The sequence below is a fragment of the Bacillus rossius genome, chromosome 17, assembly GCF_032445375.1.
Source record: "Bacillus rossius redtenbacheri isolate Brsri chromosome 17, Brsri_v3, whole genome shotgun sequence".
Taxonomy (NCBI): Eukaryota; Metazoa; Arthropoda; class Insecta; order Phasmatodea; family Bacillidae; genus Bacillus; species Bacillus rossius.
Genome location: NC_086344.1, coordinates 28449844 through 28476620, shown reverse-complemented (window position 1 = coordinate 28476620; position 26777 = coordinate 28449844). Strand labels below are relative to the sequence as shown.

The 26777-nt window shown below is 37.2% G+C and overlaps 1 protein-coding gene across 3 annotated transcripts in view; it reads left to right on the top strand.

The window, feature by feature from the left end:
- LOC134540832 (5-hydroxytryptamine receptor 1-like) overlaps positions 1-26777 on the top strand; it is a 347216-nt gene that overhangs the window by 52340 nt on the left and 268099 nt on the right. For 2 of the 3 annotated variants that reach the window (XM_063383801.1, XM_063383799.1), the window contains exon 2: positions 5948-6854. In XM_063383801.1, coding sequence (XP_063239871.1) covers positions 6009-6854 — 846 coding nt within the window. In that variant the 5' untranslated portion in view covers positions 5948-6008. Of the gene's footprint in view, positions 1-1601; positions 1740-5947; positions 6855-26777 lie in introns of all 3 variants that reach the window. The other variant, XM_063383800.1, reaches the window with a different exon arrangement.

Genomic DNA, 26777 nt, shown 5'->3' with positions numbered 1-26777 from the left:
AACAAATTATTCGTCCCTTGCAATAAGGGATGTAGTTATTAAAATAAAATGAGAGAAAAATTGTGTTAATATTTACCAGATTTTCAACTTATTGAGAAAGGCACGTTATTGTGTTCACGAAGAAATAATGAGATTTCTTTTTTGCCTCATCATTTTAATCACTCCTTGGAGTAGGGGTTAGTCTTATCAAAAATTGTTGCGAACTATAGTATTTAGAACGTTTACAATTACTGTGAACCAAATTGCTACTGTTTCTACTAAGGGAGTAATGTTTTTTTTATCCACATTTTGAGCAAATTTTTGGCAGTATTAAAAATAACCTTTCAAACAAAAGCTTTTCTTACTTATCAGTCATCTCAAGAGGTATAACAACTTTAAATGGTTTTAAAAATATTTTATATTAGGGGAGTCATTAAAATTTTTGTTTTTTTTGCAAAAATTCGTTCCCACGTTTTTGAACAGATTTTGTCCATTAGCAAACTAGACCGAGACTTTCATTCCCTATTTTTTTATTTTCCAGTCTAGCATAAGTTTGGGCAGGATCACAGAAGTAATTGTGTCCACGTAAATATTACATACACATACATGAAAATTTTGGAGTAGACGAAAGTCTGTGGGTCTAAGGGACAGCAAAAATTAAAACCAGATATATATGTTTATATATACATATATACATATATATTTATACATATATATTTATACATATATATGTATATATCGTGGGCTTAGTGGAAAAAGTCTGTAAGTCCAATTTCTGGAAAAAGACTGTTAGTTCACTGACCAAGTTTTGCTTGCCTAGAATAGCGTTATAATGGACTTGCCGAAATAAAGCTAGAAGAAAACGTCCACAATCATTCATTATTTGGACTTCCAAACGTTTTCTTGGGGAAGATATTGCCGTTACAACTTCATCTGTGAAGTTAACTCATTTTCACAAAAAAGTGGACTTACCAACTTTTTCCACTAAGCCCACGATATATTCTTTGTCGCACCATTGTTTCAATATTTCAATCCGATGTTGTTGTTTTTTTTTTTGTCTTCTGAAACGTATCTGCAGTGAGGTTACCTCGCGGTACTCTGTATCACGCCAGTACCGTGCGTGCCGGAGGGAACGGTTTGGGTACTGCGATAGCGGGTCGCAAGGTTATGAGACTCTCTCTCAGGGCCGGATTTAGGGGAGGGCAACCGGGGCGAAAGCCCCCGGGCCCCCACAATAGAGACTTCGGAAAAAAAAATCTTTCAAATTCCGACAAGTAAACACTAGTAAACATATTTTCCTTTGATATTCTTTTTTCGCTGTTTTACCTTTACCTACAGCACTTTGTACATACACGATTATATTATTGTTAAATATCAACAGAAATATTAATTAACACTAAAATTTAATTTTTATATAATTCTTGTCTCCGATTATATTTATGTATGTTTTTTTTTAAATACTAAGAGAATCTACTTGATTTCACAATAAATAATTTATTGGAAAACTCGACTGAAAAAAATTGTTCATTTTATTTGTAAAATAATTTGGGGCCAGGGGGCCTCCGCTCCTCTGTTGCCCCGAGGCCTCCAGACCTCTGAATCCGACCCTGCTCTCTCCGCAGGTAAAATACGAGCTGCGACGGGCGACTATGCATCAGGGCGTGGCCAGGCGTGCCAACCACGCCTCCGCAGACCGCCGCTCACTCCAGAGATACCAACTGACCCACGAGGACAGAGCAGGAACACACCCTTAAAGCTAGGTCAACACACTCAATGCTTATTTTTGACGTGAATACGTCTTAAAAATTGCTTCCATAGTGGGAGGGCAATTTTAAAAAAAAAACAAATGATAACAAAATCGGGGGATACAGTTTGGTGTTTGCAGCTACATATCTATCATCTCCATCCGAAATTTAATTACACCACTGGATAGCTAAAGGATCGAAGAATTCGTTACGCTAAGTGGGGACTGTGACGCATCGCGCGCGGTGGAGGGGGAAGCGCCACCATTTTAAAGTCATTTTGCTGCGTTTCGAAATTTCCATTTAGTATGACGTTTGACTCGGAGAAGATGCGACGTTCGTTTGAGTTTCAATTGTCAGCTCTCGTCAAAATCTATCTATTGCGCATATAAAATATTAGTGTAAAATAGTTACAGTGAATATATACGTTGTTAAAATAATAAATAGCGTATTTTATATTTTGTATAGAAAATATCACCTGTTACGTACACGTATTCACGTACAACACACGGCCGTGTCCATGACACAGCCACACCCCATATTTTTTATTCAATTTAACGTCATTACTTTTATTCAGGCGACATTAAAAAATATATATTACTATTCGATAACTACCTTGCATTTGTTTTCTGACAAAAAATTTTCAACATATATTCATCGAGTATTCTGTAATGGTTGTGAAATGTCGTGGTAGTGATAATAATTACTGCATTTTGCGCTCACTATGCAAAATTACAGATTATCATAAATTTTTACATTTACAGGAAAACCATTGTAATCGCTTCACAGTAGTGTTCAGATTTTTCCCGGGCATTTATGCTCTGTGTTGTTTCAATACCTCCAATAGTTAAAGTCTTTTGTAAACCATACAGTATTAACCGCGTACGTTCATAAGCAAACTGCCACAAAATAAAGTGTCATTATTCAATATGCGATTACAATTTTCATAGTTTAAAAATATGCTTGATTGAAACATCAATGAGAATATAAAATTATTTCCCAAATTTCGTACGAAATACTCAGCATTTTCTCAAAAATACGTATTTAATATTTGCTAAAATAACCACAGTCATGTATTCTACAAAGTTACAACATCTTTCCTGTAGTATTAGAAAAAAAATTTCGAAACTTTATTTCAAAGGAGTCTTTTGTAAATGTACCGATTTTTTTTTCTCACCTGTGTTTCAGAAACGTGAGAATAAGCATTCGAATACAATTTCAGGCCAAAACGAAATTCGCTGTCAATCAATGCTAATTTCTGCTGAGGAAACACTTATCACTTCGTAACGATTCCAAACCTAACGTTTCCGACCGTTGCTAAAAAAAATATAGGTTCTTCGCTTTGGTTTGCTTAGTCCCTACATGTCTCACTGATGCTGGACTATCAAAAGTCTACATATACGTATACTGGAAATAGTTCGTAATACTTAATGAAAAATTTTGTACAACACATGGCTATGGTTATTTTTTGCATGTGTGACAAAAAATTTTTTCGAAGAAATACTGAGTTTTTCTCACGAAAATCGACACATAGTTTTCTATATTTAGATAGATTTTTCAATTAAGCATTATTTTTATTATATATAATCGAAAAATCAATGATTGTAAATAATTAATTTTTGACGTGACAACGTTTAATAAAACGATGGACGCCGGCTGCACGCACGAAAAAGTGTCCCGTTACGCACATTGTCCCGTTACGCTCATTATACGCTTGCGCCGCATCTATCTCTCTTCCACTCGATTGGAACAACCATCATTTGACTTTATCGAGGCAAAATAAAATTGAAACACTCCCATTAGTTTCCTACTTTTCCTATCATCGTCCTATCCTTAACAGAATAACACAGATTGGAAGAAGTTAAATAGCAAACATGTATAAAAGTTATAGTTAAAATAATCTGTTCGTTAACGTAATAAACATATTTGAATTAATGAGTGCAAATAAAAGTAAATTTATCAATTAAATTGTAGATTTCATTTCACTCCTTCTTTGTATCCATACAAAATAGTGATAATTCAATAAAAATGATTCAATTTTATTATAAAAGTATGCAATCATTTCATCAATGTTTTGTTATTACGTTGTCACGTTAAACTATCGTCCGTAAACCGACTTTACAGACAGCCAATTTTTTTAAATTAATGCTTATATAGTGCGCAGTTAAAACTGTAAAGTCATTCAGGGAGAGCTGGAACTGGATTTACACAAAGAACAAAAGCACACTGTTGTCATCTGTGAACAGATGAGTGTTCTGTTGGCGCCTAGCCCGTAGCCAGGCTTTTGTGAAGGAGGGTGTCCAGTAAGGCAACACGATTTGTTTTTACGAGTAAGTTTTCTTTGTAATTGAATTTTAAAAAAAATGGTTTGTCACATATAATTCCATTTACAGAAAACTGTACATTTTATATTTCGGTCCGTATTCAATAGTTTTTAAACGCTTTGTTGTTAATTCAATTGTATGCTGTTAAACCATTTTATAAAAAAATTAGTCAAGTTTGTATGAGATACAAACTTAAAAAAATATGTGTGCAAACCAGCCAAAAAAAAAAAAAATTAATTCCTGAAGTTTCTATGCATGAGGCATGACGGGCTATAAATATTGAGGAAAATACGTTTATGTAAGCGATTGAGGATTAAAATATTAATCCTTCCAAAATAATCTCTGTTCGACCTTGCATAGTGTTGAGTTGCTGTAATATTGTTATTCGTTGTTTGCTCCTGTGAGGGAGGGCCGGAAATACGTTCCAGGCTGACGGAGTTATTAGTCTTCGCTATTTCTTTTTTTTTTTTAAATCCTGTAAGGCTGACGGAGTGAGTTATTCAGTCTTTGCTCCCATGATAAAGGGTCGCAGTTATGTCCCAGGCTGACTGAGTTATTCAGTCTTCGCTATTTCTTTTTTTTTAATTCTTTAATGCTGACGGAGTGAGCTATTCAGCGTTTGCTCCCGTTATGGAGGGCCGGAGCTGTGTCCCAGGCTGACGGAGTCATTCAGTCTTCGCTCTATCTTTTTTTTAAATCCAGTAAGGCTGACGGAGTGAGTTATTCAGTGTTTGCTCCTGTGAAAGAGGGCCGGAGCTACGTCCCAGGCTGACGGAGTTATTCAGTCTTCGCTCTTTCTTTTTTTTTAATCCTGTAAGGCTGACGGAGTGAGTTATTCAGTCTTTGCTCCCATAATAAAGGGTCGCAGTTATGTCCCAGGCTGACTGAGTTATTCAGTCTTCGCTATTTCTTTTTTTAATTCTTTAATGCTGACGGAGTGAGCTATTCAGCGTTTGCTCCCGTTATGGAGGGCCGGAGCTGTGTCCCAGGCTGACGGAGTCATTCAGTCTTCGCTCTATCTTTTTTTTAAATCCAGTAAGGCTGACGGAGCGAGTTATTCAGTGTTTGCTCCTGTGAAAGAGGGCCGGAGCTACGTCCCAGGCTGACGGAGTTTTTCAGTCTTCGCTCTTTCTTTTTTTTTAATCCTGTAAGGCTGACGGAGTGAGTTATTCAGTGTTTGCTCCTGTGAGGGGGGGCAGGAACTACGTCCCAGGCTGACGGATTTATTCAGTCTTCGCTCTTTCTTTTTTTTTAATCCTGTAAGGCTGACGGAGTGATTTATCGATAGAGACCGGAAAAAATTCGCGGATTCACTCCGTGATAGGCTGAAATTCAAACACGTGTACAATTCTGCTGGTTATGCTATTGGCTCGCAGTTTAACTGGAGCTCTCTGGGCCAATGAGAGACTATTGGTACAAAGAAGCGTCGAAATCACAAGCTACCCAGTGGAGACGCCTCACAATTTAGTACCCAATTGAACACGCGTGTTTACTTGAGAAATGCAGAGGATAATGGAGGCTATCCTAGAGGTCACTGAATCCGCGAAATTTTCCGGTCCCTAGTTTTCCAGTGTGAGGGAGGGTCGGAGCTGCGTCCCAGGCTGACAGAGTTATTCAGTCTTCGCTCTTTCTTTTTTTTAAAAATCCTATAAGGCTGACGGAGTGCGTCCCAGGCTGACGTAGTAATTCAGTCATCGCTGTTTCTTTTTTTTTTTTAATCCTGTAAGGCTGACGGAGTGAGTTATTCAGTGTTTGCTCCCATAAGGGAGGGCCGGAGCTACATCCCAGGCTGACAGAGTTATTCAGTCTTCGCTCTTTCTTTTTTTTTAAAACCCTGTAAGGCTGACGGAGTGCGAGGGAGGGCCGGAGCTGACGGAGTGACTTGTGCGGTGGTTGTTCCAGGCCCCGGCGCGCATGGACCCGGGGTCCCGGCGGCGCTAGACGGCCTCGCCGGAGGGCGCGCATGGAGGCGAATGCCAGCTCCGGGGAGGACGAGCCGTGGTTCCCCGGGCCGGACGCCCCCTACGGCCCCGTCGCCTCCGTCTTCATCGTGCTCGTCCTCCTCTGCGTCATCGTGGGCACCGTCGTCGGCAACATCCTCGTCTGCGTGGCGGTGTTCCTGGTGCGCAAGCTGCGCCGGCCCTGCAACTACCTGCTGGTGTCCCTCGCCGTGTCCGACCTGTGCGTCGCCACCTTGGTGATGCCCATGGCGCTGCTCTACGAGGTGCTGGGCCGCTGGAGCTTCGGCGACGTCGTCTGCGACCTGTGGGTGTCTTTCGACGTGCTCTCCTGCACCGCGTCGATCCTCAACCTGTGCATGATCTCCGTGGACCGCTACTACGCCATCACCAAGCCCTTGGAGTACGGCGTCAAGCGCACCCCTCGCCGCATGATCCTGTGCGTGTCTCTGGTGTGGCTGGGCGCAGCCTGCATCAGCCTTCCTCCGCTGCTGATCCTGGGCAACGAGCACGGGCCCAGCGACGGCTCCGGGCCGCAGCAGTGCTTCGTCTACCAGAACTTCGGCTACCAGATCTACGCCACCTTAGGGTCGTTCTACATCCCGCTCAGCGTCATGATCGTCGTCTACTACAAGATCTTCCGCGCGGCTCGCAGGATCGTGCTGGAGGAGCGGCGCGCCCAGTCGCACCTGGAGACGCACAGCTACCTGGAGATCAACGTGCGCAACGGCGGCGGGCCGCCCGAGACCAAGCTGTCGTCGGCGGCGGCGGCGGCGGGGGCGGCGGGGGCGGCGGGGGCGGCGGGCAAGCACCATCGCCACCGCGCCAGTTCCGGCAGCACCAACACCACCGTGAGTAGCAGCACCTTCCGTGTCTCCTGGGGCTGGGGGGGATCCGCTGTTTCGAAGACAGTTCCATTCATTACAACTCATTACAGTCTATTACAATTCATTCCATTTTATCATAATACATTCTAATTCATCGTAATGCATTCCAATTCATTAAAATTCATTCCAATTCATTATAATAGATTCCAATTCATTATAATACATTCCAATTCGCTATAATACATTCCAATCATTTCAATACATTCCAATTCATTCCAATACATTCCAATTCATTCCAATACATTCCAATTCATTATAATACATTCCAATTCGTTATAATACATTCCAATTCATTATAATACATTGAAATTCGTTATAATACATTCAAATTCATTACAATACACTCCAATTCATTTCAATTCATTCCAATTCATTCCAATGCATTCCAATTCATTATAATACATTACAATTCGTTATAATACATTCCAATTCATTACAATACATTCCCATTCATTATAATACATTCCAATTCATTAAAGTTAATTACAGTTCATTACAGCTCATTACATTGCATTACAATTAATTCCATTTCATTACAGTTCATTAAGATTCATTAAAATTCATCCTTTGTATACTCGGGCAGCTAATGCCAGTTCATTTTGTTCTCTGACTTGTGAGTTGTATCAACTGGTTTTTCCTGTGATTTGATACTTCATCGGTTGAGTGTTTCTCATGGGCCCAGAGTCGTCCAATGAGCTCAAAAGTAAGAACATGTGATTTTAATTCCAGCCTATCGATAAATAAAGCCGCGAAATTTTCCATTCCGTGCGTATCTCCCACTTGGTCTGGCGTCCAAGTCCGAACTTTTTTCATCTTTGGCACGGTACTTAGCCGGCACCGATACCCAGGGACAGGGTGCAAATCTTGTGGGGGAAAGGGGGGGGGGTGGTTAAATCCTCAAAAGAGGGGAATGTTGGAAAATGTGTACCGGCCAGTTTAGTACCAGTCTTCTCTTCGATCGCCGATCCAGTGATCTCGGCCGAATATCGATCTTCGGATCATTTCTCCAAACGTTGCGCCATCACATTTTTGGGACTGCACGACCTTTTGCTTGCGTGAATCGACGTTCGTACACTTCCAACCTGCGATATCAGGCAGCAGCAGTGACGGAGAATTTTTGGGTGCGTTTCTATTGGTGGGCTGAAACGATACGAAGTCGCTACATACGATTGTGACAGGATGAGCCAATGATTAATACTTTTCCCAAAAGACAGAAATCAGCATATGCAGCCGCTGCCTCATCTGTTGAGTTATAATATAAATAATTTTTCAAAACACATACCTATATTTAATAGTTAATATAAATCAAATCAGTCTGAAATATAAACAGGTTTCGGCTTAAAAAAAAGTCCCTGTATTTAAAATTGAAAATAATTCGCCCGAAAAAAAAAATAAAGCCTTATTAAAGCATTACAAAAAAAACACCATGAATTTCAAACACATCAAATACGAGTATTTCACGTGAGAAATGGTTGATCAGTGTAGCAAGGCCCGTTCTACAACGGTACGCAGACGAAGACGGACCAGTACCTACGTATTAGCTCGGCAATGCTGAGCTCTTCCGTTTACGTTGTTGCCCCGTGCGACCAATAGAAGCAGAGTACTTGTCTCTGCGGTGGTTAGGCACGTTTGTTTATGATCCAAATGCTTTAAAATTGTTTCATGTACAAGAATATCTAGTGTTCTATTATTATATATTTTGTTGTTTACTTTTATTATTATTTTTTAAATCCCGCCTATGATTCAATCCGTCGCGTAATTATTTTTTTAATTAAATTTATTTTTCGAAAACCTTGAAATACAATATTGCCGTTTGTTACGTTCGTGATTTGTGTAAGAAGCAGACACAACAGAGTCACTTCCGGGAGATTCGTTTCCGTGCCATTGTAAAACGGAGCCTAAGTTGCAGTTTCGAAACACGTAATGCACAGAGACCTGAAAAATTCGCGGATTCATTGACCTCTAGGATAGACTCCACAGTCCTTTAAATACTCGCGGAAATGACACCTGTTCATTGGCTACTGACGCGTGAGACGTCTCAACTAGGCTGCCCGTAATTCGGCATTTTCTTGGTTTAGTGTTTCCCATTGGCTCACAGTCCCCCCGGATAAAATGTGGGCCAAACGCAGAAGCGGTACGAAGGTATAGTTGTTTTGATGCTAGCATATCGCGAAATTAATCCGCGAATTTTGCATGTCTCTAGACTAATGCATTATGAATTTCCGCATCTGAAATTTCTGTAAAATAACGCCCCTAAATATTAACGCCCGATCACAATAACAACCAGCACAGAGTCGGTGAGGATCCCGGGGCATGCATGATCTCGCGGTGTCCATCCGAAGATCACTGTCCGTGAACCGTGTCGACTTGTCGGTTCACCTCGAAGTTGCCGATGATCTTCACTCAGCGCCCCGAATAAAAATGGCGCAAAAGAAAATGTGTTGGAACCACAATGGAACCAGTCTCCGATGGCAGATAACTAGGGGCAGGCATTTTTCGCGAATAAATCTTAAAGCCTACTAGACTGCAGCAAGGTACACCCGCAACAGTAGTTTCTCCCTTGTGATTGGCGGCCGTCTGCGAGAGAAGTCGTTGCCTTATTTGACCGAGCCACTCAGGATGCGTTTGCTTCCGTGATGAATTGTTTGAGATTGATGTAACAATCGACATGCGCCTGAAAGAAATTCACCCAATCACGAAACACAGACGATGCTACAGAGTTTTAACTTATAACTAGAGACCGGAAAAATTCGCGGATTCATTTCGTGATAGGCTAGAATCCAAAAATCGTTTGCCTTTTTACTGCATCAGTGATCGGGCCACAGTTTGGCTGAACGATACTCGGCCAATGAGAAAACATTTTAACAAAAGAAGTATCGAATCACTAGCGTCCCCAGTTAATAGGTGTTACGAGTCAGTAGCCAATGAGCAAATGTAATTCTCCCGCGTGCATAGAGGATCATGAAATATATCCTACAGGTCATTGAAATCGCGAATTTTTCCGGTCTCTGCCGATGGCAGATAACACTTGAACTCTAATGGCGTGAAGCTCTGGGATGTTCTTAAAACGAACGATTTTTTTTTTTTTTTTTGGGTGTTGAGTCCAAGCGAACATGGAAGATGTATCTAAATATTCAACAATTCGTGTACATCTGGATATTGCTGACGGCGATATTGATCAGTTAATTTATATTAACATTTCATTCATATCGGCAATATCGACATGACATAAATTATTGCACACTGGCAATATCGACATCACATTTAAGTATAGAGAATACCATTAAATGTTACCAATAATGTATTTTGCTTTCAGTTTATTTGAGTTTCGGTGACTGCTTAAAACGACGTTTCGTGGTAATTCTTTAGCAGGCATATACAAGATGTGTTATACTGAACTGATGCATAGGAGTTAGAGAAGGCTGTAAGCGTGTATAGGGATATAAAAGGTATCGGGGTACAAAACTGTGATTGGTGGTCCAGGTGACGAATCAGAAACCATCCAGAGTCTGATTGGTTCTTGTGACAGCAAGGTCTACCTCTCCTGATTGGCAGAAGTTGTGAACAACCATGTCCTTATTACTTTGGCTATGTTTATGTCACAATTTGTTTAAGGTGTTTTACATGAGGGCTAGTAACTTTTAATAGGGTGAGGTACATTTGATTGTTTGAAAACAGTTTAAATAATTACTTTCGTCAAACATAAAACTGCAAGAAATATAATAAAGGCACTCAAAATTAAAACATTATCTAATACTATTAAACGAGCAATTATTGGATATAATTTATACATTGGCATCTCGGAAACTGCTCTAACGATTTGTATAAAAATTTGTAGTTTGACAACGTCTTACTATACGTTACAAATTCAAGGCAAAGCCATATATTGACGAATATATAAAATGGATGGTTTGCATGTAATCTAGATTCTGTAAAGCGTTTAAAATAGTATTCCATTTTAAACTAACTCACCAATTACTAATCACCGTCACAACCACTGTTTATTGTTATTGAGGATTAAAGACGGAAGAATCACAATATACCAATTTTTATGGCGTTAGGTTGAAATAACTACAAGTTGATGCGCTGCTGCGCCATCTAGCGGAAAGTTATAGCAAAATAAATAGCAAAAAAAAACATATTGAAAAAACACTCACAAGTGCCAACTTTCATGTTGATATGTCAAACTGTCTCGGAGTTTATCAACGTTATATGTACCAACACACACACACACATATATATATAATCAGTAATTAAATATTTCAAAACCTTAATATGTTTGAGAATATTTTTAAGGCCATATGGTGCCTGTTCTGAAAATCATTCGCAACGCTATACAATTTACGCCGTAGTCAGAACAGCTAGATTCTTAGTACAGTAAAAGAAGAATATCTATTATTTGAAACAAGTGGGGGAAGGGAATTTTACAATGAAATTACAAAACAAAACTTGCAAAAATTGTGGTTTAATGAAGCATGAACTGTGTGTTTAGTTTGCCAAACCCAAGTTGAGAATAAAACAAAGCTGTTTCTTTCTTCTTCTTTTTTTTTTGCTTTTTAGTAACGCTTTTGAAAGAAAACCTTAATAAATACAAAAGCGTTTATTCCTCTGGAGTCTCAAAAATGTGTGTTGTTACTCTTTTATTTTCTTGTATTTTCCTTTTATTTCCTTTATCTCTGATTTCTTCGGTCGAGCGGGAAAACAACCACTGAAAAACAGAAAAATAAATAAAGTTCTTTCGCTGCTCTCAAAGTTTTAGAATTTAAAATTGGTCTCAGTTTATTCTCCTTAAAAAAAAATATCTACTTCGTTTGATCAAACCTTTTTTTTTCAAATAAAATACTTTTTTTACTAGATGCATCCATGCTTTTACTTTAAAAAAACTTTTAATTTTCTGCAATTTTTTTTGTTTATTGTTTTACGGAATGGACGAAAGAAGTATTATACATAGATTATTTTCTTGCTCAAAAATAAATAAATTTCATAATTTAAGGTTTATCGTTTACAATAAAAATTTAATTAAATGATAAGTGATACTACTTAGAAACACAGTCATGTAAACCAGACGATACAGCTGAGAGCTAAGTCTAAATAATGATTATGTTACCTTATGTTTCACCCACTTTCTAAAGGTGTTTTACATGAGCGCTAGCAATATTTAATAAGGTAAGGTATATTTTTTGGTTTAAAAAGGTTCATATAATTATTTTCACAAAACAAATACTGTAAACAATAGGATACTATCACTCCAAATTCATGTGTATTGATTAACTTTAAAAATATTAATTTAATTTAATTATAATTATAATTATTTATATAATACAAAAATATGTAACAAAATTATGGAACTATAAACATTTAATTTATGATTACCAAGGAGAACAATCAAAATTTTTCGTAGCTAAATATTTATGTAATACAATTAAAATAATTAACTGAATTCATATGGCCAAATAAAAAAATAGGATTATTTATGGTCTGGAGATCAAAAGAATCTTCACATATTTTCAAATGCAGAAAATATACTTTGTTATTTTACTTAGGCATTTAAAAATTTTTATTAGGTTATTTAAAATTTTAATCCGTAAATAATAAGGAATGGTTAACTACCTAACCAAATATTATTGAAGTTTTAAAACATGTCTTCATCGTATTTATAGCTGTCTGTGAAAACGTTCTTCACTTGGTTTCATCTAAAGACGTTTTGTCAGGTGTGTAAAGAATATTTAATATGCTTTAAGAGTACACTTCATGCTTATCCCTATTAATATTATAAATGACAAAGTGTGTTTGTCTGCTTTTCCTTTTTCCACGTTGAAACGGAGCAACGAATTGGCATTATTTTTTGCATATAGATAATTTATGGGTCGGAGAGTGACATAGACTACATATTATTATGAAATCCCATCCACAAGGATGTGAAAAAAGCGATAGATTTAATTGTATAATAGAAAATCATAGTAGGTAGGTCATAGATATACAAAAAAATGTGATTTTTTTTTAATTTCTCTATGCCCACCACACGGTCATACAGCAAGATCTAGCAACTTCCTATCTTTTTCCTCGGCGAAACCCATTGGTTTAGTGAATATCGCGGCTGCTAGCGATCTAATCGCGCCAATAACAGTTTAGTTCAGATATTCGTCAATAGATGGTTTTGTTTTGAATTTGTAACGCGCTATCGTTTGGTGCGTCCGTCACGTCTTGCCACTAAATGAAGCTGGTGATTGGCGTCCCGGTTTTTGCTGATGCATAGCCTTGATGCAACAGAGATTGTGCAACCAATGGGATTTAAAATCAAAATTTACAGTTTTTGTTTTTCAATTTTATGACCTGCAGACTTGAAACTCGGTAGTGATTATTGTTATATTATGATTAGAGACCTGTAAAATTCACGGGTTCATTTCGTGTTACGTTAAAATTCAAATAATTATACCTTAGTTCTGCTTCTGTCATTATAGTATCTACTAATTTTTTGTCAAAATACATATGCGATTTTGCAGTTATTTGTTCGTTGCAAATTAACTACGACGTAAGCGTGTGTATACAACTAGATTGTACAAATAAACAAATACAACTTTAATTAATTGAATACTTGTGGTATGTGTAATTTCACTTAAAAATACCACAGTGTAAATGAAAAAGATTGAAATTCATGGATTTTAACCTAACCCTGTGTCAAAATTGGTTTTTAAAGAAAAAAAAATTGTTTAATATTTCAGATATTGCCTTTGTTTAAAAAAAAACTGCATAAAAATAAATTTAAAATTACTCGCATTGGTACCTGTATACGTCGGAATACTTTTGCAGTGTGTGTGAACAGTGACAAAATGTATCTACACATTGCTGTGATCCACGTATGGTAGTGGTACATGTATAAAAAATTTTGCAACATAAAGTCGGTTTGCCTGCGCTTTTTCAGCGAATGTGCCATATATTAGCTGTAGACTGTACCCATAAATTTTACTCCATCCTACAAGTTGGCTTCATTCCACTGATAAAGCTAAATCGTGCTCAGCTTAAAGTGCTCCTGTAAATATTTATTTTGATCATAGAAAAATAAAATCGTAATTTTTACATGAAAGTTTATAAAAAAAAAGGAATGGATCGAAACAACATTTTTTTTCCTTAAGCTAAACGTTTTTATTAGAGTACATGAACACTACTTACTTAGTGTTCATAAAACAATATATTCTGGTATCATATAATCCTTTCTTGAATTGATGGGCTGTAAACATTCACATATTATGTTAATTTTTTTAAATTAAAATGTGTAAATTATATTTGTCTGTACTTAATTTTTTAGGTTAGAAGCCAAACAATGTTTAGGGTTTATAAATAGCAAACCAATTTTTAATTATTACAAAATTCGTTCAAAAAGTTCCTGTTTGTTAACATTTGGTGTAATCTTTAGTCGTACATTAATTCTTTAATGTTTTCATCAAAAATGTTTTTATAAATTTAGATCATTGATATTGGCTTATTCGTTATATTTTAGGAAATTTTACTTGTGTTACAAACGTAGACTTTTGGTGCATTTTACTTTGTGGAAAAAAGTATCGATACACTTTCTGGTTTAGCGTTATATATCTATTTTTAATTACCTTCTTATAGGTAATTTAATGAAGATTTAAATCAAATAAAAAAATTGCATACATACATCTTCTCTGTAACAATAGTTAAATGAACTTTTGAAAATAATAAGCCTAGAATTTTGCAAAATCGTAAAATATTATTATTTTTATATAATCTGAACCATCGAGCCACTGTTTGGAGCTCCCTCTTCAACATATATGAAACTAGCTTAGTTTGTATGGAAATTTATATTTTTCATTTTAGGAATTTTTTTAGAATAATATTAGTCTTAAAATTATTATTATTTTTTAGTTATTTAAAATTACTTAATGCATTTTTTCTTTATTGTTTAACTTTTTTTAATGTGTAATAATATTTAATTGAACTTTTTATTTACGAATTATTTACAAGTTATTTACAAATAACATTTATCAATTAGAGATGCTGGGACAATGAAAAAAGTTTAAACACGTGGTGTTGCTGCGAAAGCTATTTTGTAGTGAAACAATTGTTTTTTTTTTTTTTTTTTTAATTTTTCATGATCAATTCTTGGCCAGGCTCTACTATAAAAATTCCCATCCCCTACTTAACCTCCATCCCACATACCCCTCATGTTCCTCACTAGTAGTTTAACCTGAACTATATTTGGGTGGTAACTCTCCAGACACAACTTTGTTTACAATCCTTTGACCTTTGGTAGATACTATTTTGGGGATTCTGTTGGGCACAGTGGATAGGCCACTTTCGTCCATACTGTACACTCTGTTGTGTCTGTTAGTTAACGTGAATGACTCTATTCTACATATAAATTAATAGGTATATATATATATATATATATATATATATATATATATAAATTTACAGTGTTCATTGCGTATCCTTACAATTCACATCTCCTTGAAGTGAGACGGTGAAAGTTTTCACGCGGGAGATTCAAAATTTTCGTCTCTGGCAAAGGTCGAGCGTTACGAATATATATTAAATTTGCTTCCGCGAACCAGCCCCAGATAGAGATTCATGTTCAGCTTCGCGGAGAGTTTGCGCGAACCACTCTGAAACTCACGCTGAAAGTTTCAGAGGGAACCGCTTCTCGGCCCGCCCGAAACATAGGAGAGAGAGGGAGAGAGAGAGAGAGTGAGAGAGAGAGAGGAGGAATACATAGCCTACACAGAGCGTGCTTCATGGTTCATGCAAATACGAACACAGCGCTAATGTTTGTCCCCCCGTGCTCCGGCAAATTTCTCCCGCTTCAGATATGAACAGACACATGAACGCGCATATACACGACGTCGTAAATATTATTTACAAAGCCATCTCTTGGATCGCTCCTAATTTTTTTTTGTTGAGAAAATACTCACTCAGATGAAACTGAAGGAAAAAATGTAAACGTAACGAACAATTCAACTCGGCATTTTTATGTGTGTGTGTGTTTGTGTTTGTGTGTGTGTGAGTACATCAGAACTTAGCGTTAAGCCGAGAACAGTTTATACGTAAATTTATTGCATTTTCTGATTTTTAAAATAAAATAAAGTTTGTATTTTTTTGTTACAGGCTTTTTTTTCTTCAAAAGTTTTAAGTCCCCACCCTCCACCAAATTGTTAGTTACCGTTACTCCAAATTTGTGTTACTCAATCATAAATAACCTTTACTTTTGAAAAATTAAAAAAAATGTTTTTCTGGAATACAGCGTGTTTGATTTCATTTCGTTCTGTTATCAATAATAAGGTTAAGATGGTTGCGTGACTAAAATTTGAAGTCACGACATCTTACAATTTTGCAAATGGTGAGGATTTAGAAAAATGATTTGTAACTAGTCATTCCAAAACGCAATTTTTGACTCGCATTTCGATAACATCGCTCCCACAACGCAATGGAAACTGAGAAAAAAAAAATGCTTTCCTTCCAGGAAGTCTGTCACACTCGTCATTTTTTTTTTGTACCACTGTAATTAAAGATGTGTCAGAAACCTTATTTGTGCGAGGAAAAAAATATTGAATTCGAATTAAATTGGAGTATTGGTAATAAAACTAATTTTCATGTTTATTTGAAAGTTTTTTTTTTTTGCGGAGTTCTTATTGGAAAATTAGTTAAAGACATTTACGTACAAGGTATTTTATGGATAAATATTACATTCCGAGTAAATATATTTTTTAAACAGATCCGGTTAGTCCAACTTGTAAAGCGGTTGTCGTTATACGAAGTGTTTATTCTTATGTGTAATGCAAAAATAACCGAGATAATTATTTTTATGAAGATGGTAGTATCTGTGTGTCACTCGGTTAGATATTTTTATATGTCAACAATAGTGCAATACTTTGGGGGAGCCTACGATGTACATTCTGTATTGCACAGACCCGAACAAGCCCGAATATCTACCATCGGCCAACGTCTGCATTAAAATGATTTGACAGTATTTTTAATGTAGCTATACTAACCTAACATAACCAACAATCCACAATTTTGTAAAGTAATAAACAAAAATAAACTGACGTAGTTGGCTGAAGGTAGATATTCGGGCTTGTTCGGGTCTGTGCAATACAGAATGTACATCATAGGCTCTTCAATACTTTGCTGTCGATACCGTTGTAGTTCCAGCTGTTAAGCCGGTGTCAATCCATAGTTTATGCTGTTGCGGCCTGAACTTAATCAGTGATTATTTTTTTTAAAACTGAACGTTATTTCGAACGGTTTTCTTATATTTGAAAATGAAGGTCTCTCAATAATGCACCAAGCAAACGATTCAAAATCGAACAATCGAACAACAGATCCCGAAGAAATCACCACTCTGGTTCAACCGCATAGTGTGACACCTACCTTAGGTTTCTCCTTGTGTGTTGGAAAGAGCAGTGGGTAGGCATTGACCGGAACGACATCGGGAATTGCACGAAATGGGAAATTAACGACATCCCAAACTTAACTACATCGGAAATCTAACGACATCCAAACCCAAACGACATCGGGAACTGAATGACACCGGGAACCGAACGACACCAGGAAATGAACGAAATCGAGAAATAAACAACATCCCAAACCCAATGACATGGGGAACTGAACGACATCCAAAACCAAACGACATCGGGAACTGAACGACATCGGGAACTGCACTACATCCCAAACTGAACTACATTCCAAACTGAACTACATCCTAAACTGAACAACATCCCAAACTGAACGACATCGGGAACTGAATGACATCCGAAAATGAAAGACATAGGGAACCAAACGACACCGGGAAATGAACGAAATCGCGATATGAACTACATCCCAAACTGAACGACATCGGGATCTCAATGACACCGGGAACAGAACGACATCCGAAAATGAAAGAGGGGAATGAACGACTTGGAAGACTGGATGGCATCGGACACTGAAAGATGGGTACACTGAGCGACGTCGGGGGACTGAGCGACATTCGAAAATGAAACGGGGAATGAACGACGTGGGAAAATGAATGACATCGGACACTGAACGACGTCGGGTACACTGAACGGAAATCGGGGGCTGAGCGACAGTCGCCGTGGAAGGAAGGCGACCGGTCCAGCTCGCGAAGGTCACGCCGACCCACGCGCTGCCCCCAGACCTTGCCCGCGCCGGAGATGCCGGCCAACGACGTCGTCGCACCGTCTGCCGCGCTCAAGGTCGCGTTGCGTTCCCGAAAAGGACGCGAGTCGCTCCCTGACCGATCGCGCGGACACCCACGACCGTCACGTCAGCTCAGGACCAAAAGGGGAACGTCTCAGACATCTCGATCAGAAATCTTTCCCCATTTCCGTGGCGTGGCGGAGCGCGACGTTATCGAAACGAAGATCGAAATCCTTTTTTGACGTGATAACGTCTTATAAAACGACGACCGCCGGCTTCACGCGCGAAAAAGCATCACTCATTGTAACGTTCCGCCTGAGACGAGAGTGATAGAACCGGCCAACCACCGTGCGAGGATAATCTTCTATAATATCGAACAGGTTAAGGCGGGGTTTTTAACTAATTGTTCGTAATTATTTTTTAACATATTATTTAAATAAAATTTGCAAAAAATTGTAAATAATATTTGAAAATTAAAAAAAGTATGCAATTTTTCATCAATGTTTTCTTATGACGTTATCACGTAATATTATCGTCCGTAAACCGACTTTACAGGCAAACCTCCTTTTTTCTCGAAGGATGATTACTCATTTACTTTATTTTGAAGTTATTTTCCTTCAGTATTCAATAATAATAAAAAAATGTCAGTGAGTCTTTCAGTACTCGTCAGTGATGAGAGAACATTATTTAACCTTGGTAACGAGCACATTCATGTATTTTCGTACGGAACTCGAACACGAAATTTAGTGCAGAGCTTGATAAATACTGGTTTTTCAACTACATTTTACGAAACGAATCAACACGTAGTTACCGCACCCGCCGCTAGAATTAGCTTCCGGAGCAGCTACCTCAAATATATAACAATTTGATTAGCGGACCGAAATTTTAAAATATGTTGTGAAACAGCTCCGATAAAAGCGAAAATGACTTGAAAAAAATTGGTTGTCTGTGAAGTCGGTTTACGGACGACTAGTTTAACGTGACGTCATAAAAAACATTGATGAAATGATTGCATACTTTTATGAATAAAATTGAATCATTTTTATTGAATTATCGCTTGTTTGTATGCATACAAAGAAGGAGTGAAATTCAATCTACAATTTAAATGATAAATTTAATTTTATTTGCACTCATTAATTCAAATATGTTTATTACGTTAACGAAGAGATTATTTTAACTATAACTTTTATACATGTTTGCTATTTAACTTCTTCCAATCTGTGTTATTCTGTTAAGGATAGGACGATGATAGGAAAAGTAGGAAACGAATGGGAGTGTTTCAAGTTTAATGTGCCTCGAAAAAGTCAAATCGATGGTGGTTCCAATCGAGTGGAAGAGAGATAGACGCGACGCAAGCGTACAATGAGCGTAACGGGACAAAGCGTAACGGGACAATGTGCGTAATGGGACAATGAGTCATCCTTTTTCGTGCGTGCAGCCGGCGTTCATTGGTTTATTAGACATTGTCACGTCAAAAATTCTAGACCCCGACACTGGACATTATTTCAAAGACAGTGATTTTTAATAAAATAATGCAAATTTTCTTAAAATGCTTCAAATAGTTAATACTATGTGTTTCCCCCATTGGGTTTGTGAACTTGGGTTTGCGCTATACGCCACATATGGCAGCACCGTGGTTACACATTTCCGTTCTATACTACTTCCGTTCCATATCCACGAAATAACTACTGCCAAATGCAGTATACATACAGATAAAAATTAGACAGCAAAAAAGCTCTTAAATATGTGCCGTGATCTCGCCAGTTAAATGATAAGTTTTTTTAGAAACATGTTCCTCTGAAATTTGGCGCTTGAAAAAAAAAATGAGAGCCTGCAAATATTATTGGCCGTCTTATTTTCGGTGCGTACATAAGTAGTAGGAAAATTAGAGTTCAGGAACATGAGGCGGATCCGGATCTTGGATTCCACCATTTTGTTTTACTACAAGGTCGTTTGTTGGTCTAGAGTGCGTGACTCCGTTCACGACCTGTTCGTTTTCAAGGTGATTTTCTTTAATAATAAGTGATTCCAAAAAGTAGTTTCATTATTTGTGCATATAAGCATATATATAAACGATTTTTAATAAACATAACATGCATCCACCTCTATACATAAATATGTTTTAATATACAATTAAAAGAGCATTAGTGTTTATGATTATCTCATATAAGCATATGTATTACTATAAGGGCTTTCACAAGGAAATATTTTTCGTGCATGCTTCTGATGCACATAAGGGAACGAATTCTTAGGTGCACTATGCTCTACCTTTCCCCTTCAAGATGGCGGAGTACTAAATCCAAGATGGCAGGGATATAATGCATCGCTTATGCACTCTGTGGGCATAAAGGAACAGTCTTAGGCGCATTATGCTACACTTCCTTACCCAAGATGGCAGGGTACTGAATCAAATATTACGGAGGGATGAAGAGAATCAAAATTTTACGTTGTGCACTCTGTGCAGACAAAAAGGTTAATCCAAGATGGCGCCCCCTAGCAGACGACACTGACACTAAAGATGACCTACAGTGGCCCTGTTTGGTAACAATGCCATGAATTAAAGATGGCCGAATGTAGCGCCTACTGACAGCAACTGTGGTGCTATCTGTCAAATATTTTTTTTTTTTTAATTTTTAATCTGGTGCGCTCTGGTAGCAACATTATGAGTTAAAGATGACCGACAGTGGCGCTAACTGTCAACCAATTTTTGGAAAGTTTGAAATTGGCATGCTCTGGTAGCCTGTGCTGGAATCAGAGATGGTTGCCCTCCCGCAGTAACACCTTCAATCAAAGATATTTTAAACCAAGCGCTTCCTGACACACATTACTACTGCTATTGGCTTAAAGACAAACTTTGAAACCATATGTACCTTTTTTTATTTCTTTATTCTCTAGCTGGTCTGCTCAGACCCCCCCCATCATTCTGTGGGCCCCGTTGCTAGAAGTCATGATGCCCCCCCCCCCCCCCCTTTTTTTTAACAGAGATAAATAATGTTTTTTTTATGTTTTAGTTATTTTTTTAACCTTTTCACAATTATTTTTAAAACACATTAAAACTAGTTTTAAGTCAGTGTTTCGATTTTGAATAATGGCAAATAAATTAAATTGTAAGTGTCCTGCACTGTCAACACGGTGCCACGTCAATTGGTGGTGGTTTTGTTACTCACAACAGTTGTAGATTCAGACACGTTCTGCACGCACAGCATATTCCGAATAATATTACTCTGGTGTAATATTTCATCGGTAACTAAATTTAGGCCTTACTGTTTCATTGTTTTCTATTATTTATTTAAAATTGTCTACTTTTTTGTTTTAAGTTTTTTTTTCTTTCCTTCGCAGGGCCCCTAGACCCATGGGCCCCGTTGCCATAGCAACGGTAGCACCGGCCATGTGGGGGCCCTGGTTCTGCTAGCCGAGCAGTTAAGGACATATATTTTCTAACCTCAACATGCTGTGGCGTCCCTCGGTTTAGGGCTCGGCAACTTCAACAGAGAGATTTTTGTACAAAATAAAATTCATCGCCAAGAGTGGGGCCACATACCTTCAAGCTTTGGAGCTAAGACGGCAACCAGCATACGAAAACAAGTTGGCGGCCACCAGCAGATGAAAAACAAGATGACGGCTGAAGTTGAAATCGAATCTGGAAAAAATCGAATTTCGAAAAGTCGAATTGGACAGCAGAATTATTAGTAATTTAACACTTATTGTATCTGTAATCTCACGAACACATCCAAATGCATAATTAAAAACGTTAGTTGTTTTAATAACAGGTGCACATTCGTGTAATTTTTACCTAAGCCTGTAGCACTATTAATTATTTTTTAGAAATATCTGTGAGAAATTACACCAACTCTACTAGTATGGTCGAAATGTAAAATTACTAATTTTTATTGTATGGGTAATTTTATGAATTTTTTCCCTCCACAGTGTAGGTTTTCTATGACAGAACGTTTTTGCGGCTTTTCGGGAACTGGCATCTACTCCTCAGTCATCAGGCACAAAAAAAAAATAAGTGTATATTTTTTGTTTTGAGATCTGTCGTGTCTGAGATAAGTCACGAGACACCGGCCTTTGGCGCAGGGGCGAGAGAAGGTGATGTACGGGATTAGCCGCTCCTTGACCAGAGAGAGAGAGAGAGAGAGAGAGAGAGAGGGAGAGAGAGAGGGAGAGAGAGGGAGAGAGAGAGGGAGAGAGAGGGAGAGAGAGAGGAGTGGTGAATCTCCCGGTGTCCCAACTGCCGAGACGAAGTCACATCTCGACTTCTCGCGGGGCAACACACATCACCAGCCTCCCGTCATAAGGGGGTGACTCCCATTTCAGGTCACGATTATATGTTTATATTAATCACTGATCAACTTTTAGACTTTTTTTAATTGTTTAACTTTCACGAAATGAAAAAAATAAAGTTGATAAATTTACTTGGCTGTAAGTTGGACTTGTTGTCGGGAAATACCTACTACAGTTTCTTCTTTCTGTCTGCTCATTTTTTATCCAGTGTTGTTTATTGTAGTGTTTAGTTTGTTTTTTTTATGTTTTCTGGCTCGGCGGGTTGAAGATTGCAAAACGCACGAAGAAACGAACAAAGCAGACCATCATACAGGATGTTGTTAAGGGTTTGCCTCCTATTTCAGGTCAAGATTTTATATTTATAGTAATTACACATAAACTTGTAGCTTTTTCCAATTGTTTAACTTTCTTGAAATGAAAAATATATACAGCTCATACTTTTTTGCATAATTAGCTGCCAAAGTTACATTTTTAACGTTTTTTGGGTTGTACAAATAAGGAGAATTTAATTTATTGCAGAACTAAATTTTTTCTATGTTTAACTGAAATGCCACTGGCTAGGTAAGTTACTTCATGATATGATTTGCAGGTTTATCACAAAAAAAACTCATTTCATGTTTCTTGACTGTCAAAATCGTAACAAATTTGCGAATTTTGAAATACCAGGTGAAATTAATTAATATTTTCTTAAATAAATTCAATGCATTTCTTGAAGTAGCCAGTGGCATTTCAGTTTAACCTTAAAAAGTTTCAATTCTGCATTAAATTTAAATTCTCTTTATTTGTACAACCCAAAAACCGTTAAAAATGGTACTTAGGCAGCTAATTATGCAAAAAGTATGCTCTGTATATATATATATTTTTTATTTCGTGGAAGTTGAACAATTGAGAAAGTCTACAAGTTTATCTGTAGTTACTGTAAATATAAAATCTTGACCTGAAACAGCAAGCTCGCCGGCGGAGGAGAAGATGGCCGACTCGGCGGCTCGGTCAGGGTATTTGCGGCCGCCGTCCGGCGCAGGAAGCGGCCAGGACTGACCGAGGGCAAACAAGCAGCGGGCGCGCGAAAGGAGAAAAATTGGTGGCGTGGAGCGGGGGTTTGGCGAAGGGGAGGAAGTTTTGTTGGTGGAGAAGGAGGGGGGGGGGGGTTTGCGGTGTAGGACATGGAGCTAATATACGTCACGTTAAACTATTGTCCGTAAACCGACTTTACGGACAACAAATTTTTTTTTTTCCAACTACGTTTCATGAAACGAATCACACTTAGTTTCCACATCCGACGTTTGAGTTATTTGCTGGAGAAGCTACGTCGACCAGCGAAGTTTTAAACTACACAATGAAACGGCTCCGATAAAACGAAAAAGACTAAAAATATAGATATATTAATCCCTGGCGCTGAACCTGATTTCCGATAAGAAATTTTATTAAAAAATTGATCATCTCGTTAAAATTTATTTAACCTTTAATACTTATTTGGTTTCCATTTGGCTTTGTAAACTTTGGTTCACGCCATCCGCCACAGATGGCAGCACCCTGGGTTTTCACTTCACTTCCGGTTAATGCAACTTCCGTTCTTTTCACGAAATTACTCCCGTCATATGCCGTTTACCGAGAGCTAAGCTGTTACACTTAATAATTGTTTTATACCATCGAAAAAAAATATTGAATATTCAAAAAGTTGGTTGGTATTTTGTTTTATTATGCTTATTAATGTGCGCAGTTAATACCAGATGCTATGTATGTACTGAGACAACGCAAATAATAAATACCCAGAAAAGAATCTTAACCCTATGTTACTGCACACAATTTTTTGTTACCGATACAGTTGTTTTCGTGTTTCTATACAATTTCAAACATATCTGTAACTTTTTTATATTTAATAAAGTTACATTTACAAAAAAATATCGAGTATAAAATTTGAATTTAAAATATGATAATTAAAGTGTCAAAGTTTCAGATTTTATTGTTAAAGATCCAACCAAAAATAATTTTAAATTTGTCTGTGCTAGTTTATTTTGAACCAATTAGCTATTAAGGTTATTAAAATTATAATTTTTTGTTATACTAGCCAATAAGTTGAGTGAATTTTAAGGTTAATTTAAATAAACTATATTTATTATATGTAAATTTTTATCAACATTCTGTGTATAGGCCTAAATTGTGAGTCAAACTGTATATTTCACTAGCAGAACCCGGCAGACTCTGCTCTGCCGGTGTTTATTTAGTTACCTCTATGAATCTAGAATGGATGGTTTGTATGTAATCTAGAATCTATAAAGCGTATTAAATTATATTCCATTTCAAACTCGCTCATACTTATCACTGCCACAATCACTTCTTTTTTTGTTTTTATTGAGGATTAAGGACAGTAAAAGTCACGATATACCAATTTTCATGGCGATCTTCTGAACGGAATAGAAGTTGATACGCTGCAGCGCTATCTAGTGGACAGTTACAAAAAAAAATTTCAAAGCAGTCATGAGAACTGCCGAAAAAAGTGAAAACTTAAATCTATAAACAAACAGTTGTTATTTTTTCGATATACAAAATAATTGTTTGAGCTTAAATGAAAACTTGCAAATCAAAGTAACTATTACTTATATTAAAAATAGAATTAAGAAAATACAAACATAATTATAATAAGAAATACTTTTTTTTTTAAATATAATTGTGTTACATAAGAAAATATTTTTTTTATAAAAAGAGACTTTTCCGCAATTTTTACAAAAAAATATTATCACACAACAAATTTGTTTTATCACGTTAATAAAATAACTACTAAATTAATATAAAATACGCATTGCATAGTAATTGTAGGTATTAAAAAATTAATAATGATGTTCTTAATTTTTAGGTTATATTGCTACAAAGACTCCGTTTTCTCCGTTATTCAAACTATATATCGATATGAGAATATTAATATATTGATACTCACTTTTTACTGCACAGTAATCGTATACTTAAGATTTAAAAATAAAAATAGAACACTAATAGCAACAGATATAGTGTTATCGTTAACACTTCACGTGACCATGTCGATGACGATTTACATGAATTCACTCCCTATTCGAACCTTCCTGTAGAAGTTTTCACTTCAAAAATGGATAGCATAAAAACATTATCCGTGAAAAAAAAAAAAAACACTTCGATGTGCCAACTTTCATGGCGATCGGTCAAACGGTGCCGGGAGTCTATCGACGTCATAGGAAACAACATCCTATTTTATACACAAACTGATTATTAGAGACCTGCAAAATTCGCGGATTCATTCGGTGATAGGCTATAATTCAAACACATATACCTCTTAGATAATTTTGCTATTGGCTTACTGTTCATCTGGACGAATCTCAACCAGTTATAAACCCTCAACCAAAGAAGGATCGAATCACAGAAAAACTAGCTGTTACGACATTACAAGTCGGCAGCCAATGAACTTGCGAGATTTTCCCGAGTGTACAGGGGTATGTGCAGTCTATCCTGAAGGCCATCGAAACCGCGAATTTTGCAGGTCTCTACTGATTAGCAACTGCGTCTGGACGTATACTATATATATATATATATATATATATATATATATATATATACATATATACATATACACCAAGAGGTGGATTGTTTGGTTCAAATAAACCTTATCCCCTGTGAAGGCGTGAAGAGGTAGGAAGACGGTACATCACTCCTTCCCAAACCTTCCCTGACACATCCTTCCAGACGTGGATTGTTTGTTTTTCTCGCCTGAGCTGCTTCTGTCTGCTTCTCCTTTGCGAACCTGTTTCTCCCCCCCCCCCCCCCGGCCCATCGTTGTTTTTGTTTCCTTTCTTAACTCCTTCGCGTTCTCGTTCCTCACGCAGTACATCCTTCTTCGCAAATTTTTCGTGGAAAGGGGAGGGAGGGCTTTCAAGGTATATATTGTGTCTCTCCGGCCGGCCGCTTGGCTGCTTCAAGAGTGGGCAGGAAGACTTCCTATTGGCACACGGCCACGCAGTGTTTCCCTCACTGACCTTTACAAGGTCGGGTTTATAAACCACGCAAGGAATATTAAAAAAAAAAAAAAAAAAAACACTCTATGTGGCAACATGCAAGAAAACATTACGTGAGAAAATCTGAACCGTTTATATAGCACGAAAGTCTCAAGCCGTCACCAACACCAACAATTTGAAATTTCAAAATTTTATAAAAAAAAATTCCCCAAGGATTCTTTTAAAAATTTATATCACGGTAGCACACGAAACTGCAAACATTTTTCTTTTTACGTAAAATGGTTTATATTCTTTTACTCTGCTAAAGTTTAACACGCGAAAAAGTGATGTATATCACAAAAAAAAAAAAAAAAACATCGTGGTCTCCTACGCGCATACCGTCTATCTCTTTTAAAAGTTTTTTTTTTAAACGTTTCATTGCGAAAACATTAAGCCGAAACACGTGAAGTTGAAAGTTGGTCGA